The 20,647-nt window shown below is 44.3% G+C and overlaps 1 protein-coding gene across 1 annotated transcript in view; it reads left to right on the forward strand.

Moving 5' to 3' along the window:
• The window catches only part of AFF2 (AF4/FMR2 family member 2), a 447,631-nt gene that overhangs the window by 61,947 nt on the left and 365,037 nt on the right, over positions 1 to 20,647 (forward strand). Inside the window, exon 2 of the mRNA XM_015408375.1 lies at positions 19,176 to 19,296. Within this exon, the coding sequence (XP_015263861.1) occupies positions 19,176 to 19,296 (121 nt within the window). The remainder of the gene's footprint in view (positions 1 to 19,175; positions 19,297 to 20,647) is intronic.

Below are 20,647 nucleotides of genomic sequence, written 5' to 3' on the forward strand. Positions count from 1 at the left end.
GGAGTTGCTATTACGATTTATTTATTAAACTGGATAATGACTGGTAGTAATAACCACGATTTTCCCTTCCAAGAGGAATGTTGCTCGAAATATTTCCAAACATCTTACAAGGCACAGTTGTGATGAAAGATCATATCCTTCCTAGTCTTATTTATTTCTCACTGAAGATGCTTGGGAAGTGCCATTCTAAATGTTGTTGGGTTTTTTTAACTGAGAAGACCCATTTGTCTGTTGAAATATGACCATGTAGCAACATCAGGGACTGGACTTTTTAAAATAATGTGTATTCAGGGTGTGCTGGGCTATTAAAATACCCTCTTGGCAAGTTATCTTAGGTATTTGGGAAATGAAAGAATACAATTGGGTAGGGGCTCAAGAAATACAACAGCTACAGTAAAAAAAAAAGTGCATGGAATTAAACACATGACAAATCCATTTTCAAAAATTCCATCTTTACCTGGATCTGAAAATTAACATATCAAATGAAATTGTATCATCCCCTTTCTTCCTCTCCCCCCCCCACGTCCTCAAATGGATAAAACATTTCTGACATTAGTATAGCCCTTCATATATCTCGGTGGGAGAGGCCTGAAATCCAGTATTCTACTTATTCCTTATCATACTGAACTGGTAAGCTGTAACAAATTTTAAGTACACATGTGTGAAATTCATTAGAGAGTCTTGGCACCAGATAAATTACATCCTGGATAAAGGATGCGGATTAGGGGGCTGTGTTAGATAGGTACCCTGCTGTGATTCTAAGGAGACTGAATGCTGTTGTGTGGGGGTGGAAGGAGGATGGAATTTCAGCTTCAGTTCTGAATTTCTTTGCTTTTAAAAAGATGAAGAAAATGGGATTCTTCTTCCCACTTCATTAATAATGGCAGCTTCCCCCCTACCTCCAGTTATCATTCTCAACCTCTGTATTTTTGTTATGGGAAACTGAAGTCCTTTCATTGGAAGTAAACCAGGAATGGATGAAAATACATTTGTTTTCCCCCCTCCTATTAAAATAAGCAAAACTTTTTAATGGGAGGTATGGATTTTTTTGAAAAACAGTAGGTTTTTGTAAGAACTGGGGATCAATTGGTGTTAGTATGTTTGTTTCATGTAGTGTTTTGAGATATGTACCATGTGGAATGGAAGCCTTTTTAAAAGACGAGGTCTTTTTTGCCTAATAACTTTGCATTCCTTAGAAAGACTCGAGATGTGTAAAGGCATATGAACGTTAGCAAAGGAATACAGGGTCCTCTTAAAAAAGGAGTGAGCAACTAGCTTCTATAATCCTGGGAAAGATCTTGTGGTTTATTAAATAACTAGGAATAAGACCCACTGTAGAAATAAATACAATGAGCTCTAGAAAGAGGCTCTGGGCCTTGGGCACTCAGTGTCAATTTGCTGTGGCAATCTCAGCAGGGTATAATTACACAGAGTTTACCATTTTTTCCAGGGGAACTGATCTCTGCCATCTGAAGAGCAGTTCTAATTCTGAGTGATCTCCAGCCCTCCCCTGGAGATTGGCAACAATGTTGCCCCAGGAGGAGATGGCTGGTTTGGAGGGTAAAGTCTATAGCATTGTACCTGTCTTGGAGGTAGCAACCCTATCTCCTTCCCAGCCAACCATCAACATACCATTATCTACTCTTCTGACTTCAGCTTTCCATCCCACCCCCACCCCCCACCCCACACCTGGAGCCTCTGCCTAGGAAAAGCACAGTCTTTCTCCTCCTCAGTGGAGACCCAACTAGGAGGAGAAGCGACCTCAGCAGGGTATAATGACTCAGAGTCCACCCTGCAAAGCAGCCATTTTCTCCAGGGGAACTGATCTCTGCCATCTGGAGAACAGTTTTAATTCTTTTCTTTTTCTTTTTTTTTAAGCCCCCGGATGGGATTTTGTATTGATTTTTTTACCACTACAAAAAACTACAATAGAAAAAAGGGGAGGGGAAACTACACATACAGGAGAGTAAAGTACCCACTACTATCTAAAAACCCAAGAGAGGAGATCCTCCAACTAGCTTTAATACATCAAGTCTTTTCATCGTTGTTCTTTTTATGAACTGAGTCAAACATTTAAAACCTTTTACCCTCAAAGTTTACATTTAACTGCCCAATAACAGTACCCCCAATCATCCCCAAGAACCAAAGTTATCAAAGGCACCAATCAGAGTCCTTCAGCCTTTACTTCTTTTCCCTTCTCTTCCGCAGCTTGTAGGGACTTTTTGGGGCTACTGCCCCCTGCTCAGACAAAGAGTCCTCGCCAGATGAACCAGTTTCCAGCTCGCCACTAGACTTGCTATCCTCTTCTTTTTTCTCGTCCTCCGACCTTCCCAGCTGTTCCTTTAGGAGTTCTTGAGCTTTCAGAAGAGTCAATCTTTTCCTTCTTCTCTTTAATCTTAAATGTTACGCCTTCTGGAAATAGCCATTTATATCCAATTGAATTTGTTTGAAGAAAGAGCACAAGTTCTTTATATTTCTTTCTGCGTTGTCTTACTTCAAATGGAATATCCTTTAGCGTTCTAACAGCATTCTCCCCTGCCTTCAGGGGTGTTGCAGCTACTGCTTTCAAGATAGCATCCCTGACGTGCCTCTTCGAGAATCTTACTACAATTTCCCCAGGCAGATTATTCTTCTTTATATATCCTGAATATGACCTATAGGCCACATCCATATCATTGAGTAACAATTCTGCCTTTATGTCTGTTACTGGGGCAAGTAGCTCGCTCATAAGTTCTTTAAGATTCTCTCCTCTGTTCTCTGGTACCCCCTGGAAGCGCAGGACCATATTGGCCTTATCCATTTGTACTTGCAACATTTGATCTTCCAAAGAAGAAGTTTTCTTTTCCAATTTTTGCACTTTCTTCTTCACTTTCTGCATTGATTCAGCCACTTCTTTTACTTTCTCAGCATCCTACTTCATTACTTGGATCAGATCAGTTATTTGCGTTTGTTGCGCAGTAATGCTTTGTGTTACCACCGACTCTTTGAAGTTATTCAGCTGTTCCAGTAGGGGGTACATGAACTCAGCTACAGCCTTTGCCATCTCACTGGTCGTTTCCGGCTTTGGGGACTCTGGTTTCGTTTTCAAAAGTCTTTCTTTGTCTTTGTCCCTCTTCCCCGCCATCTTTTTCCCGTTTGTTTACTTTATGCGCATGGGAGGCATCCCCCCGCTCGTTTTTCCCGTTCCACGGAGTAGGGTAGGGAGCGTCTTTTCTTTCAAAAATCATTTCCCGATGGACTCACGTTCATAGTTGGCCTTCCGACCATACTTCTTTTGTCATTTTTTACGCCCGATCTCCTGCGCTTGACCCAGTTAGCTTCACTTGTACCATTTGGTCTCTTGGCTGGAAGAACCACTGGAGCAAAGGGGCACCTCGATTCTCTGGCATTCCGCCATCGAAGAGGCTACCCCTCAGAGCTCCTTGGCCAGGGCCCCTTCACCGGGTCCCTCGGGGGGGTTATGAGCCTGCTCGCCCCCTCCTTCCACTGGAGCATGGAGACACCCCTGGGAGGTCTGGGAGGTGAGTCCGCAAGCGTGCCACCATCAACCGGAAGTCAGCCATTTTAATTCTGAGTGATCTCCAGCCCTCATGTGGAGAATGGCAGCAATGGTTCCCCAGGAAGAAAGGGCTGTTTTGGAGGGCAGAGTCTATGGCATTGTACCTGTCTGAGGTCCTCCTCAAACCCCGCTCTCTCCAGGCTCCACCCCTCAAATCTCCAGCAATTTCTCACCCTGGAGGTGGCAACCCTATTTCCTTCCCAGCCAACCATCAACATATCGTTATCTGCCCCCTGACTACAGGTTTCCATCTTCCCCCCCCCTCCCTGTAGCCTCTACCTAGGAACTGTAGTCTTTCTCCACAGCGGTGACCAAAGCAGCTCACATCATTCTCCTCTCCCCCTTTTGATTTGCACAAGAACCCTGTGAGGTAGGTTATGCTGAAAGTCTGTGAGTGGTCTGAAATTACCCAATCATCTTCCACAGGAAGAACCTGGGTCCGGAAGACCCTGCTCTGAAGTGCTAACTGCTACATCATACTGGCTATCTTGGGCGGGGGCACTTCAGCAGGGTATAATGACACAGAGCCCACAATTTTCTCCAGGGGAACTGATCTCTGCCATCTGGAGAGCAGTTTTCATTCTGAGTGATCTCCAACCCTCACCTGGAGATTGGCAGCAGTGGTCCCCAGGAGGAAATGACTGGTTCGGAGGGTGGAGTCTATGGAATTGTACCTGTCTGAGGTCCCACCTCCTCTTCAGGCTCCACCCTTCAAACTATCTGTCCTTGATCTCTACCATCTGGAGAGCAGTTTTGATTCTGAGTGAACTCCAGCCCTCACCTGGAGATTGGCAGCAGTGGTTCCCCAGGAGGAAAAGTACAGTCTTTCTCCACAGTGGAAACCAAAACAGCTTACATCATTCTCCTCTCTCCCTTTTGATCTGCACAACAACCCTGTGAGGTAGGTTAGGCTGAAAGTCTGTGACTGGTCCAAAATGACCCACTCAGCTTCCACAGCAAGAACCTGGGTCTGGCAGAGCCTGATCTGAAGTTCTAACTGCTATGCCTAGGGTAGCCAGCCTCCAGGTGGAGCCTGAAGATCACTGGGTATCACAACTGAGCTCCAGACAACAGATCTCTCCCCCACACTCGGAGAAAATAACTGCTTTGGAGGGTGGGCTGTATGGCATTCTATTCATCTGAGGCCTCTCCACTCCCCAAACTCTGGCTTCCATAGACTCCACCACAGAATGTCCAGGAATTTCCCAACCTGGAGCTGGCAACCCTAGTCAGGACTAGCCCCAATGAGTTCCCCACAAAGGCCTGGAAAGAGCTTCCTTCCTTTGCCTTTTTACTGACAGAACCAAGCTTGCCTAGCAACAGCCACTGGCCAATACTTAAGGGAAATATATATATTCAAATTCTCTATGGTAAAAGAGGGTGGGGTTTTTTGCAATTCCTATAGTGTCATGACATATACATATATATATAAAGACCTTAAATTTATTTAATTTAATATATATATAAGACCTTAAATTTATTTAACTTTATCATATTTTTATCCCACCCCATCCTCCATGGAGCTGAAAGCAGTATACACAATTCTCCACCTCCTCATTTTAATCCTCACAACACCCCTATGAGAACAGGCATATGATAGTATGCAACCAGATGAACAAGGAGCTTCACAGCTGAATGGAGATTGGTTTCCTTGGTCTGATACTCATCCACACTACACTATGTTGGCTCTCTGTAAACAAACCTCTTTGTGGGATGGCCTGTGATAATGTTGGCTCCATCTTGCAGGAAGGTCTTCTCTGTTGCAGAAGGTTGCGGGGGGGAGTTGCAGCGGGAAAAGAAATTTTATTTCACTCAAGGATCCCTACCCATTTAACTTGCAGCTTTGTCAGGGGAACTGTAAGGCAACCATCCTTTTAGTGTTCCCACTCAAATAAGGACACTGTAATAAGGACAGCAGCTAGGATTCCCAGGATCCTACTATGGCAGGAGGCTTGCCACTGATTGCTGTTGTTTCTGGAAGCAGCCTCTGTGCTAGTACGTCACTTTTGGGTACAACCTGGAAATGACAATGGGTAGCTCTTGGAATCTTCAGAAACTCTGTTAAAATCACTGAGTTTCTGGTGATTCTTAGAGCCATCTATTGTCACTTCTGGGTTGTACCCAGTAAAGACATAGTGACATCACCAGTGTTACCCCCATGTTCCTGCCCCCCTAATGCTAACACCAGCCTTGTTATGGTGGGAAAACTCTAAGAGACAGTCGCATTACAGATCCCCAGATGAAGCTGCATGGGAAACACATAGGGATTATTGGGTGAAATAAAATTTGTTTTCCCTCTGCACCATCTCCCCCCCCCCCTTCTTGATTCTGCATTGGTGGGGCCCTCTTTTCAGCCTGCCATGTTATAGAGTACGTAATTGTGCATTATACCAAAAATCCCCAAAAAGAGATGAATTGTTGAAGTGTGGGCTATCTGCATTTCATATGACTCAGAACTACTTTTTCCCCTTTAGTGATACTGTGAACAAACCTTATTCTACACCTTGAATAAAATTTGGTACGGCCAGTTAAAAATGATTTGGGGTCTGGTGGCCCAGAAGAAGCCCACATGACTGAAAAAGCAGGAGATTAGTTATCTTATTCTCACAGTGTAGGGGGCTGCCTTTGAAAAGCCTTGGGTTCTCATTGTTTTCACCTGAAGAATCAATGGGATTGCCAATGAGTGCTGTGGTTCTGACCTAAGATGGTATGTAGCCTAATATGAGGAAACAGAGTCCATCACTTATATCGAAATGATCTCAAAGTTCACTCTCTGTTGCATTTGTGATAGTCATTCACAAGTCATAATTTGATATTACCAGGGGTCGTTTCGTAGAAAAAGAGCTAGGGGAATTCATTAGCATAACTCATTAGCATATGCCACACCCCCTGACATCACCGGAAGTGTGTCATAAGGCCACACACACCACCCCCAACGGTCCCGGCCGCCGCTGCCGGCCTTGCAGCTCCACTGCCGAGCCCCATGAGGGAGTGCAAGGAAGCCCCGTGAAGGCCCTCCCTGGCCCCAGGCAGGCAGGGGTGGGGAGAGGTGGGGAGGAAGCAACTTACCCTCCCTCTTCTCCTGCCTCCTCCTGGCTGAATAAGGGCCGGAAGCGGGGTGGCCGGAAGCAGGGGGCGGGGCCGCGGGGCTTCGTCATGTGCCCCGCCCCCGTACCTCACCTGGGGAAACTGCGATCCCCCGCGATCCCCCCCGAAATGACCTCTGGATATTACAGTCAGTGTGGCAGAACGGCTGAAGTGTTGAGCCAGAATTTCAAAAGACCTGGGTTTAATCCTCAGCCATGAAGCTTCCTAGGTGACCCTGGAGCAGTCACATTCTCTCAGACTAATTTACCTCACAGACTGATTTTGAGGATGAAATGGAGGTTGGAAGAATAAAGTCTTGAGCTCTTGGAGGATAAAAATGGAATAAATCTGTGAATTTATTAATATGCCCACATGGTACCTAACCCTAACCCTAAACCCTTCTTAGCTTAAACAACATAGCACAACTGTGGGCCCTCAGGCCATTCTATTGCCTCCCCCCCTCCCCTGTATAATAGGAGGGGAAACACAGCCAGCATCTACCCACTCAAAGTTGCAAAGTAGGTGGGGAAGACAGTTGATATTTATTTGAAAATTCTAGAACCAAGGAAGATGCTAGAACTTTGTTCTGAACTGAAGTTGCAATGAGACTGACCTTGCAAAATTCTGACGTGGCAGAAAAAAACCTGATTTGATAGGCTTTAGATGAATTGCAAGAGAAAGACAGAGATGAATACTTGCCCTGAATTTAACCCTGCAACTAACGTTTCCGTAAAGAGCCAGTAAACCCACTGGGTGCTGTTTTTGTGCAGAGACTTTAATCTCTTTGTATCAAGCATGCTGTCATTTGTGGCATTATGCAAATCTATGACAGATTTAGCACTTCGGTGCAGATAAAAAATGGTCATCTTGAGGGTTTCTGTACATAACTGTTGAACATCAAAGACAGAACAATCTATATTTCATAGACAAACATAATTGATTTTGAAGTTTAGTAATAGATATTTACTTAACAGAGACATTCATTTTGGAAAAACAGAAGTGATGGGTGAATGTGTATACATACATTGCTTACAATTGCTTTAATTAATGGACTGGACTGTGATTCATTTGTCTATTAAGAGGTGATATTATTCAGCAATAGAATTGGCAGCAGAAGTGGTAGTTTTCCTGAGCAGGAGAGCTGAGTTCTAAATTTGTGGTTATCACAGTGAATGCCTGGTTTCTACCAACATGAGAACTAGAAGCATGCAAGCTAGCTGATATTTAGCAGCAGACTTTATGCTGTACAGTATTTGTGAAGATGTATGAAATTGTTCCTATCCTTTGGACCCTCCTTTACATTCTAGAAGTTGCTAACAAGTTTTCAGTCAATTTTTTAATGACATAGATATGTGGAAATCCACATTTTCCTTGGGTGAGAACAAACAAAAAACCATCCACATAGTCTGTCCACCTATTCATCCATCTCTGGTTGATATGCACTGGAATGAGGCTCAGGCTCAACCAGAAAGAATGTGGCCAGGTAAACAAAAATAATGGCATTTCAAAGGACCAAATAAAAATGGGCCCAGGGTATGGTTACCACCTACCAGGTTATGGTGAGAGACCACCCAACAATGTTCCCTGTCTCTTGCGTCCAATGGAGCCAAGTGGGAGAGGAATGATGCCAATCGTTGCCTGGGTGTCAAGTGACATCATGACACTCTAGGAATTTCAAATTCTCTATGGTAAAAGAGGGTGGGTTTTTTTGCAATTCCTATAGTGTCATGACATCACTTCCCATTCTGAAACATGAAGTGATGTCTTAAAAGTTGCTATCCTCACCCCCATGCTGGCAAAACTAGGGAAGGGTCAGATTTGGCCCATAGGCCTGAAGATCTCTACCCTTCAGCCAGAAGCGGAATGTAAGATTTTTCTTGCAGGCCTAGTGATGTGATAAAATACATGTTTGAATACTGAGTAGACATTGCCAGCAGTGCTTCTGGCAAATAAATGCTGCCTTATGAAAGTCTCTTAGGTAACTTAAATATTTCATGTTCCTCTTTTTTCTCTCCAAAGTAAGGTTTTAGTTCTAATAGCTTCAGCTGCAAAATATATGCAAGGGGATGGGGGAGATACGTAGTTGGTATATGAAAGCAGTTTCATCACTTGGATCTAAGAGAAAATGGAGGTTAAATTGGCAGTTTTATTTCTGTTACAATTTTATTTCTGATCTTCATAGTTTAGCCATGCAACCATCAAACCAAGTGGCATCATTGTTCAATGTGGGTTTATGTGCCAAAGTGTGCACAGTGTGAAAATCTGGAAAGAAAAATATCACATTGTGCTTTCCCTGGGCTAGAAAAGTCTGTGGTGCTTGCCGAATTAGTGCATAGAACATATGAAATATTATCCCACCTCTGTGTAGGCTTGGTGCCCCAAAATTGCTGGGTCCAACATGATCAATGTTGGCACCTAGAAATTTGAATATATATTTTTTTCAGCCATGTGATGAGCAGCATAGTGAAAAGAGTCAGCTCATGTTTCAGACATTCACCACGTAGCCATAGAGTCTTTAGGAAGGAGCAAATATTATTCCAGAAGCAGCCTTGGGGTTCTCCTTAGGGTTGCCAAAAAAACCCGGCTGCCAGTGGGGGATGGGGGGTAGGATTGCCGGATCCAGGTTGGGAAACTCCTGGAGATTTGGAAATGGAGCCTGGGGAGGACAGGGACCTCAGTGGGGTACAATGCCAAAGAGTCCACCCTCCAAAGCATCCATTTTCTCCAGGGGAAGTGATCTCTGTTGTCTGGAGATAAGCTGTAATTCCAGGGGATCCCCGGGTCCCTCCTGGATGCACATGGTACAGTCATGTCTTATAGGCCTATACTACCACTTGATGCCCATGAGGAAGAAATCGGTTGTTCAAATGCACATACAGTCAAACCAAAATCTCCCTTTGCACCAATAGTGAGACTTTGATATTAGGCTGACTTGAAACAATCTACCAGTGTGGATTTTGCTGTAGTATAGTTCTGTGAGGACTCTATCAGAAGCAGCATGTTTGAATTGGGTTTTAATGAGAACCACATGGATTATTAAGATAGCTGGGAGGGGTGTGTGGCTGAATTTCTTGTCCATCTTAAGACAGCACCTTCAAAATAGCCTCAAGATTCTCCACTACTTAAAGTATCTCAGGTCATTCCCAGATCATGATATGACTTTAGGGAACTCTGAACACCACGCCCCATCTACATACCAGGTTCATGACTATTGGTGTGAAGAAGAGGTGAGTCGGGGTATTGGAATTTTCTTGGGATTGTTAAAGATGTTCCAACCATCTTCACATTCTGCCCCTGAATATGTAAAGCAAATCTGATTATTAAGTTAACAGATTGCATAAATGGGATAAAATGAACTCAGAATGTTAACATCTCAACATGCCTAAGGAAGACTGAGCTGAAATGTCACCTCATTTTTCACAACCAGTGCCAGTGGGTCTTAAAAACAATCTCCTCTTTTTTGGCAGTCTCCCCACCAGGCATTTGTAAAATTGTTTGCTTTTTATTTTAAATTAGTACTGCCTCTTCAATGACAGCATTGTGCCATCAAATCTGGTTGATAATTCTTTTTATTTACCGATGTGTGATGATGTAATCACAGGAGACATAACATCAGGGCATTGTCACATTCATGCTGTGATCCCTGATTGGGTAGGATCTCCTTTCTGATTGATTCAGGAAGCAGAGATAACAGCAGGCTGGATAAACAGTTTTGCTGAATGCTACAGAAAAGATGAATGTTTGCAAAAGCAGGGGGGGGATTTTCCTACCCCATCAAATATTTCAAAAATCTGAAATTATTCAAATGTTCATAATGAAATTATTCAAATGTGTTTGCTGTGTACGTGTACTTCAATATGAACATTTCTTGTGGTTTTGCACTGTCTTGATTCCATGTGAAAATGAGAATCCATGCCTAAGAAATAATAAAGGAGACAGGTATGTGGTCGCCACCAGTCTGGATGAAGCTTGTGGGTTCAAACGCAACCTGTCTGCATCCCAAGAACTTTAATTGAGTAGATAAAGAGGTGCTCGTAATTATAAAACTGCAGTAGGTATAACAAGAGGCTAAATACATAGCTATGGTTTTAATTAGACAGCGCTTCAAATTAGTAATTGTGGCTTCGGTGAGAAATCAGTGACTTTATACATGGCAAAAGCCCCATCACTGTGCAGCTCATAGCTCATTATATCTCGCTGTGTGAATCTTTCACTACATTGGCCTGCTGAGCTGGAAAGGCAAGCATTGTCAGTGTTTGGTTATCTTCCTGGTGCAGAAAGGCTGGATACAGATTAAATTCATTCCCAGCAGAGATGTGAGAATGCATTGTTCTGTGCTATAGCCTGGTGCTTTGGAAGGTGAGTCTGCCACATATGGAAGTATGTGTGTGTACTTGGTATATAAAAGCCACTTCCCTGGGTTCTCTCTCTTTATCATTCTCTCGCACAGTGGTTCCCAAACTATGGGTCAGGGTCCAAAAGTAGTTTGGGTCATGAGGTCAGGAAGGAAGAGGTAGAACTGGGTGAGCTGGGAGAGGAGCCTTGATGGCAAATTTCGGTTTGCCTCTGCCCATGAAATACAGTCTGTTGCTCAATAATGTGGTACATTAAAATAAATATTTTTAAAAATACAATGGAAACCTGTTCAGTGTTAGCCACCATGAGATTCTTGCATTCTATGGAGGGGGAAAGTAGGATAGAGGATTTTTGCAAGTGGGTCCCAGAATTTGAAAAGTGGGTTCTGATCCAGAAAGTTTGAAAGCCCTTGCTGTTGTGTAAATGAAGAAACATGATCCAAGCTAGAGCTGTGCAAATATGAGCAGGCCCATGAGCAGTGGTTACCAGTGCGTTCCGGGAGACAAAGTAGGATATAGTTGGGAGAAACAGCAGGGGGGGGATGGTAAGATCTTTCCCCATCCTGATCCAAGACACTCTGATCATTCTGTGGATCTTCCCAATATTTGTCCATCAAAATATTGCTAGTATATATACAAACATCATTTGATACCAGATGATGCAGTACAGACTTTGTGAGGAAGTGGTACATTCTTTGCATCTATGAGGTTTGGAATTCCGTTCCTCCCAGTGCAATCCTTTGCAGCGTTACTCCGGTCTAACACCATTAATTTCTGTGTATTTCAGTTGCACTGTAAAATTTCTGGATTTTAACATCAAAGACCTATGCTTGACAGCATATTCATACATTATTTGTGAATACCTTGGTTGTGCAGGCTTCTGAGAACCTTATTACAATGTAAAAGTAAAGGTAAAGGTTCCCTTGCTCGAAAGCCAGTCGAATCCGACTCTAGGGTTGCGGTGCTCATCTCTGTTTCAAAGCCGAAGAGCCAGCGCTGTCCGAAGACGTTTCCGTGGTCATGTGGCCGGCATGACTAAACACCAAAGTGCACGGAACGCTGTTACCTTCCCACCGAAGTGGTACCTATTTATCTACTTGCAATTTCTTGCTTTCTAACTGCTAGGTTGGCAGGTTATTACAATGTAGTCCTCTATAAAAATTGTGTGTGAGCGACTTTCTCTATGCGGTTCTGGATTTGGAGGCAAAATTGTGGGTGGTAAAGCTCCTAGTGAGTTTATGATCATATGATGTCACAGTGCTCTTGGAGGAGCAGCCTATAAGCTAATGCCAGTTGATTTCCTATTTGTAGTACGTTTCATGACATCACAATGGAACATGGAATGCAGTGCTTAGTCAATGATCGAAGATCTCAGGAGCCTGGCAAACATGGCAGAGAATGACCTTGAAGAGGATACAGTCCATATTCAGAAACCGGTTCTGCAAACCAGATTTCTTTTATCTCTGTGTGACTTGAACTACACAGTAACTGGGAAGTCACAACAGAAAGTGAGACCCGCTTATAAGCTACTTGTGCTGTAGTTTAAAATGGACTAAGGCAAACTGGGTGGAAGATGCCTCCTGACAGTTAAAAGGCACGTGGGAAGAGGATTGTTCAGTAAATCCTGTACAGCAAATTCACTTGACCCAAACAGAATGACTATGGCTGTAATTTTTAAACCAGGGATCAGCAACTGGTGGTCCTTGAGCAGAATCTGGCCTCTGAGCAGTACTGCCTTCCCTTCTCTCATTGGTCAGCTTCATAGGCATGAGAAAGGAATGGATAGGAAATTGGGCTTTGCAGCTTGGAGATGATATGTCTGAGGGTGTGCATCCTCATGAATAACCCTCTATCTTTTTAGAACTGCAGTGTGATTCTTTCCTTCCTTTCTGCTTGTCAGCCTTGACTAGCTAAGAGCTCACACTTGCGCTCAGTCCTTTGCTACCAAGTTTCATAGCAGAGCAGGAGTCATGTGCATGTGCCACCCTCATCCCATTGTGAGGGGAGGTGGGGGATCTTCTGAAAAGCCAGGATTTTCTTCCAGACCAGGTCCCATTCCATTTCTCCCCTCTCTGTAGGCTTTTAATCTTTTGCAACCAACACCCTGTTTGCATTCTCAACCCCAAATTCACTAGGGTAGGAAATGATCAACCTTGTTGTTTAAAAAACAAGATTTACTGATAGATCTCATCTGTGAAGTGCCGTGACTATTTTACTGCGGTGTGTAAATGTGATTATCAATATAAAATGGAATGTAGCAAGGAGCTCACATCTATCTATCTATCTATCTATCTATCTATCTATCTATCTATCTATCTACTATCTATCTATCTATCTATCTATCTATCATCTTGTATATAAATAATTGCTTGATGCTGATAAGATTACTTAGACTTCTGGTAGTTATCTGGGATTTGGCAGTTTGTTAATTGAAACTGATGCCCTACAGGTTTGGAAAAAATCAAATGCCTGTTGTAAGCACTGATGTGTTCCCTAATGCTTTTCATGTGAAAGGTTGTCCTTGCGTGTCGAACTGGACGTTTCCCTCCTTCCCACTTCTGTCCTCTCTCTTTTTTTTCCTTCAGCCTTTTAATTACATCTCTTTCCCCTTGGCGAAGTAGAAGGTATTTTGCAAAGCCAAGAAACCCCTGTGCTTCAGTCCTCTTCATGAGCAAAGTCAGTGTGAGATCTCAGCTTGTAAATCTGGCAGATATACAAAGTCAGCTGATTTATGGTTAACTGACATCTTTGTATGGTCATGGGGGGGGGAGATTCCCTCCTCTTGAGCTTTTTTCCCCTGGGGGGGGGAGTTACCACTAAATTAAAAAGGCTTCAGTCTCTTCCTTTCTGGAAGGATGGTATGCAAAAGAGGAGTAGGAAAGGGCTATGGGTTCAAATCCTGAACCCAACAGTGGGCTTAGACAAAGCAGAAGTCTCAACCTCCTTTTCCTCATACCTGAAGGGAAATAGCAGTGATCTCCTTCCTGGGTGAGTTGTTTGGTGGAACAAAAAACAATTAGAAAGCATTCTGCACTGTAAAATATGTCTTGCCTGGGTATATTTATAATGATCCAAAAATTGATTGCCATCTACCAGTGGGGGATGGGGGGCCGGGCTGCCAGATCCAGGTTGGGAAACTCCTGGAGACTTGGGAGTGGAGCCTGGGGAGGACAGCAATAGGGTACAATGCCATGGACTCCCCCCTCCAAAGCATCCATCTTCTCCAGGGGAATTGATCTCTGCAGTCTGGAGATGAGCTGTAATTCCAGGGGATCCCCAGGTCCCACCTGGAGGTTGACATTCTAACCATCCTGCTTGCAATCCCTTCCTAGTGATTGGCTAAAGCTGCTCTATTGTAAGTGAAGGTTGGTGAATTTTGTAGCTTATTAAGCAGGGACGGTCAGTTATACAAAGTTGAAAACCTGGGTGCAGCTGATTTGAGCACAGTGGATGGTTGGTTTTGCAGGTGCGTTGGAGGGTTTCATTCCAGACAGGAGGGGTAGTTTGCAGCAAGGAGTTAAGTGCAATAAGTGGGTGAGATGGGGCAGTTGAGGTCAAGGGTATGGAGGGAAAGGAAGAGAGTCCAAAAAGGCAACAGGGAGATCAGTACCCTCATGGACAGTCTAGGAGTAGGAGGTGCTTGTGGGGGGAAGGGGTCTGAAAGGGGAGCTTATCCCATAATGATTAACTAGTCCAATCTTTAGTAAAAGATTTAAGTTTAATGTCTTTTATGTGGGACTTTCCTGTTAATGCTTAAAGAGCTGAATGGAGGCTGCAGTAGCTACAGGCCAGGGCTGGGATTGCTAGAGACACATGCCCGCAGCAGTGTCTGTCTCTTCTATCTATACTGTTATCTTTAGCATGACAAAATTCTGATGCTCATTGTATTCTTTGTGGCTGTGATCTGCTAGGAATCTTTTAGAAGTGCTGCAGAGTTTGAGAGTAAAGATGTGAGGTAGCCATAGCTTGGGATGTGCTGTAAGTGCAGCTCACCCATTTAGCTGCTTGTGGCAACCCTATGATAGACACATGAACAGAAGTTAGTTGTTTGGCTCAGACATCACACAAAATCATGGTTTAACTAAGTAGTATGAACATGGCTAGTGCTGAGAATTATCATTATTTAGGATGGGGAACCGTAGCTGGAAGTTGTTTTATTAACCACAGTTAGTCTTAATTATTATTGTGTGTGATGCTGGCTTGTTTCCTGGTGCCATGTGTGCCACAGTGCAGGCTAGGATCCCTGTTGGATGGTGAGGTATTTGGGGGCAGAGCCCCACCACAGACCAGCCCTGTCAGATCCCCTCAAATCCCCCACCCCCTGGGCGCACCTCTTCCCAGTAGCAGTGGGGAGGCTGGGGAAGGAAAGGGAAGCTTCTGGTCAGTTTCACTCTGGCAATCTGCTGTTAAGTTTAACAGGTGATCAGAGGGGAGTGAAACTGACCAGAAGTGGCTTCCCTTTCTTCCCCCAGCCTCCCTGCCTTCTCTCTCTCTCACTCCTTCAGTAGCCCTACCCCACATACTGTCGGGCAATGCTCCCTCTAAGCTGTGGAGTCTTGTGAGCAACGATTCTACTTTGTGAGCTACTGGCATTAAAATTGAGAGCGAGCAATTTGGCTACTGCATCAATCAGTTTGCTCTGGAGCCGTCCTTCCTGAGCTAAGACAAAAAATGTGTGAGCTGGAGGCTAAAAAACTGTGAGCTAGCTCACACTAACTCAGCTTAGAGGAAACACTGCTGTCGGGTAATCTAATTAAGTCCCCCCGCTCCCCGTCCCAGTGCCCCGGGCCCCTGCCCCACCAGCCAAAAATTTCTGGCTATGGGGCTAGTGTTGGGCCTCTTTAGGGTTTACATACAGGCAAATCATTTCAGTGAATGCCTGCAAACCAGATCCTGGTTTCATAAAGTAAGTGTAAACTGTGGTTTTGCGTTATGCCTGAAATGACAGTCTATCACATGAATAGATACAGCTCATGAAATCAGAGCAATTGTGAGCCTGTGTGGTATAGCAGATGAAGAGTTGGATTTAGAAACAGGGAGATCTGGGTTTACACCCTTGCACTCTGCTAGATGAGTGATCTTGGGCCAGCCCATTCAGTGCTGTCAAAAGCAACCCCCCCACAACCCCCCCCCCAATATTCTTCCCAGTGTTCCTCCTAGTGAGAAACAAGGGATTGACCTAGAGATTCCTGAAACATCACAGGGATTAGTCTAGGTTTCCTCACAAGGTGGCTTCTGAGCAGAGGAGTACACTACTCTGAGCATCAGTGCTTAGTTCTCATGGCCATTTCTTACATGCCCAGGGAAATGCTGATTGCCACTTTGGGAAGCAATTTTTCTCCAGGCCAGTTTGGCTGGAGATCCTGGAGGTCTTTTGTCATCTTCTGGGCATGGAACAGTGGTCACTAGGGTGGGGGTGGGGGGGAGGTATTTGTGAATTTCCTGCATTGTGCAGGGGGTTGGACTAGATGACCCTAGAGGTACCTTCCAACTCTATGATTCTGGGATGATCTCCCTTCTGAGGTGGATAAACTGCCATCTCCAGTTGGCAGTGGGCCTTCAAGCATATGGTTGGCCTTAGCAGATGCCTGATAATACCAGCTTTTGACACCAGCCCTGCAGCTGGAAGTATACAAGTATACATATATTCATACTGAGATAAGGCTTTGGTTCAAGGAGATCTCCCAGGCTTGTGTTGCTTCCTGTAAAATAAAATGTTAACTCTGGTGCTGGATAGATTTTGATGGTGGCTCCATCAATTGGAATTGGAAATCAGTTTAAGTGAATCATGATTTAGTTATCAAGCAGGAAGCCTTGATATGTAGAACATGGAACTAAAAGCAAATTTTCCAGTTTTGTCTAATAAACAAAGGAGGAACTCTGACTTGTCGACACAACCATTAGGGGGGGAAATCAGATTTACAACTTCAGACACTGTGTTCCATTTATTGTATCTTTTTTGGTACTTAGAAGGACAGACTATAATTATGTACATTGATTTGAGCAATTATAGGGCTTGATTTTTTTATTAATCCTTTTTTTAACCTGCTAGAAAATAGTAAATGCTGTATTGCTTATTTTACCATATAATTATGTTTTACTAATGATTTATGTCAGGCAGAATTAGGATAGTGGGATTTAATTAAACATGCAAAACAGCAATAAAAGTGTTTTTTATTAAAACACAACTCCAGTTAAAATATTCTGGATACATAAATTTCTTTTATTAAAATGCCTCCCGCAAATGCAATAGACACCCGTGCTTCTGGAGTTATACAGAGAACAGTTTAAACTATTAGAACAATTTAAAATATGATATAGCTGCGGAGATAGCAGCAAGTGTTCAGTGAGCAGAGCAGGTTCAATCTCCAGTCAAGGTAGCAAGCTTTATCTTGTGGGAAACCTGGAAAACTCCTGACAGATCAGACAGTACTAGGGGCCAAACTACATGTTATGTTTATTGATGGGTTGGGCCTGGGTTTCCTGGACCTAGCTTGCTTTCCATGCAGTTACACAGCAGCTGTGGGGGGATGACATTTTTTGAACTCCCAAGAAGCCCAGTTGGGCTCAGGATGATGGCTTGGGTGGAGGAGGGGCTCCTGCCTCCCCCCCCTGTTCTTTTCCCAAGCTGAAACAGCCGGGGGGGAAGTAATTTTTCCATCTTTGAAGTTGCATATGGACTATTCTGTGGACATGGAAGGCAGGAGCCCCTCCTCCCCTGTTATCCCAAGTCCAGCTGGGCTTCTGGGGACTTTAAAAATGCCTTTCTCCACAGCTGCTGTGTCACTGAAGGGAGAGCAAGCTGGGTCTGGGAGACCTCCATCTTGGGAGTGGCTATCGTAGTGTAAACCGCCCGGGCTCTTTTTGTAGCAGGTACTCATTTGCATATTAAGTGACACACCCCCAATGTAGCCAATCCTCCAAGAGCTTACAGTAGCTCCTGTAAGAAGAGCTCTGTAAGCTCTTGGAGGATTGGCTACATTGGGGTGTGTGGCCTAATATGCAAAGGAGTTCCTGCTACAAAAAGAGCCCGATGCTTTGCATGTAGGCATTTCTAAGTTCTGTGTCTAATTAAAGGATTGCCAGTACTTAGGGAAAGACCTTACTGTGTCTGAGGCCTCTTAGAGAGCCACTGCTGATCCAAGTGAAATAATACTGAGCTAGATGATCCTATGGTTTGGCTCAGTATTTGGTGGATTTATATAATATGCAATTTAATGCAATTGTGTTATGGAAGGCTCAGGGCCAGTGTGTCCAGGGCCCCCCTCCCCTCTTCTGCCCACTGCCAGGCTCCTGGTTCACTCCTTCTTCCCCACCCACTTGCTCACGAGCCCTCCCTGCCTGTGCATCCTCCCCCCCCCCTTGCAAGCCCTCCCACTGCCCACAAGCCTTTTTTCCAACTGCACTGGGCACCATAACCACTGCCACAAGCACTGCTGCTGTGCTTCTCCTGCACATTCTTCCTGAGCACTCCTGGGCAGCATGTGGAGCCAGAAGTGTTGATGGCAGAGCACCTACAACTGATTGGGCTGGGCATGGGCAGGTGGTGGGAGGTGGCAGTGGGCCCTACCCAAAGCTCTGGGTCTTGGCAACTGCCCCACCTCAGGGAATGCTGAGGCCAGCCCTTGTGGTATGCCATTCTGTCAGCATAGATGCTAACTGAGATGCATTCATCAATGTATTTGGTTCTCCCTGCTTGAATACAGATTGAATGTGAGCCAAATTAGATGTAGGACTGATCAATTTACAATGGAGCAAGAAAGCAATGCCCCTTGACTTCAGTGGATATCAGAAATATTGACGGTGTGTGGGGGTGTGGAATTTTCAAGGTAGGCAGGTGCTGGAGAGTTAAGGGCAAACCTAGGACAGCAGCCGGAAAGTAAGGGGAAGAGCTTGGAAGAATCTGTTGGATCTGGAGTCCTTCAGCAGAGATGTTAGTTTGGAAAGGATTTCTTGCATGTGCATCATTTGATAAACACCAGTGCCACTACACTAAAGCATGAACCAAGAGCCTGGGATTCTTTCACTGTCAATACACTATCACTATCACTATCACTGCAGAAGTGCAGTTTTAAGGACCTGCCCCTGAAAAATATTTTTTTAAAAAACTTGTTTGATGAAAAGACAAAAGAATAATGGGTTGTTTCTTTATTGTCTCTTTGTTTTAATTTCAGTCACTATGAACAAGATCGGAATGCACTTAAGAGAAAAGAATGGGAGCGGAGAAATCAAGAAGTCCAGCAGGATGAAGATCTCTTTGCCTCTGGCTTTAATCTCTTTGGGGAACCCTACAAGGTAAATAAGCACCTATGTCTTGGCATCTGTCATCTGAAACTGCTCTCTCCTTCCCAAGCACTAATTAAATGTTAGCTCCTTTGAGAGGGAGACGTGGCTGAGGACATCCTTTGCGTTTCATGCGCTACAGAATAAGCTTCCACATTAATGCACTGAGTGGTTTAATTATCTGTGGCAATTGTGAACCCTCCAGGTTGTGAGCCCTTTGGACTGACATTTATGTTCTGCGTTCCAGCCAGCCAGCCAGCCCTTGGCATACCCCCATGGTTCCAAATGAATGTTAAGTACTAATAGTAGCAGCAGTGGAACATTTTAGTGGCAATTCCCAGAACTGTGATTTCTGACCTGGGTTCATGTTCATTTCTTGAGTGTGAAATCATGATGATAAGAGTGATTTATACATCAACAGCCATGGTCCACTTCTTGCTGACGTGGAAAACTGGTGCCTGGGGGTGTACTGCTTCAGGTGGCAGGTGGGACCTTTCGTGACTGAATGTTCTTCCATATTGCAGAAATCCTGCATGTAGAAAAACTGGTGCACCTGAGAGGAAGTTAAGCAAACTCTGGACATGCTAGTTTTTCATATGAACAGATTTTTTTCTTATTTAAAAAATACGAAGGAGCATTCCTTCATGTGAACTCCTGGGTCTTGGAGAACCAACCTCATGCAAACTCCTCTTCTAAAAAAATAAGATTCTTTCTTTCTTTCTTTCATTCATTCATTCATTCATTCATTCATACATTCTTTCTTTCATTCATTCTTTCATCTCTCCCTTATATATAAAGTCATAGTGGGGCCCAACATTCCAATGCACACCAACAGTGTTTGGAAGCTTGAACTGTCAGTCAGAAGACGCTTGATGGGTTGACTGGCTGCTTTGTGTAGTCCCGCCCACATCAGCCCCGGCCGGTTCAGTCTGCTCAGTCTGCTCTGGGCCTCTGACAGGAGAGGACCATCTGCAGACTGAACGCAGGGACGGGGCTTCTACGGCTGGGCCACTTCAGCCTACTCTTCTCTGATTGGGCCAGCATTTCAAGGTCATTTGCGTATGGAAGCTGATTGGACGTCACTCCATTCCACACCTCAAACTCCCCCCCCACAAGACAGTTGGAATTGTCTCATATGGGACCTACTGTATTCTGAAGTAAAATATGTCCTCACTCACAACACATCACTTCCCCTTCAAAAGAAACAAACCCAATAACACAATCATGCCACACCACAAAAAAGACAGATCACACCACAAGCAGAATACCACAAGGCAAAAAATGATAGGAAAAGGTGCCAGCAGTCACCCCATTACTGCCACAGAGAGCGCTTCAGAGGATGGTGTGCAGGTCCCAGGTTCAT

Source organism: Gekko japonicus, unplaced genomic scaffold (genome assembly GCF_001447785.1).
Source record: "Gekko japonicus isolate JY-2015 unplaced genomic scaffold, Gekko_japonicus_V1.1 scaffold624, whole genome shotgun sequence".
NCBI lineage: Eukaryota > Metazoa > Chordata > Lepidosauria > Squamata > Gekkonidae > Gekko > Gekko japonicus.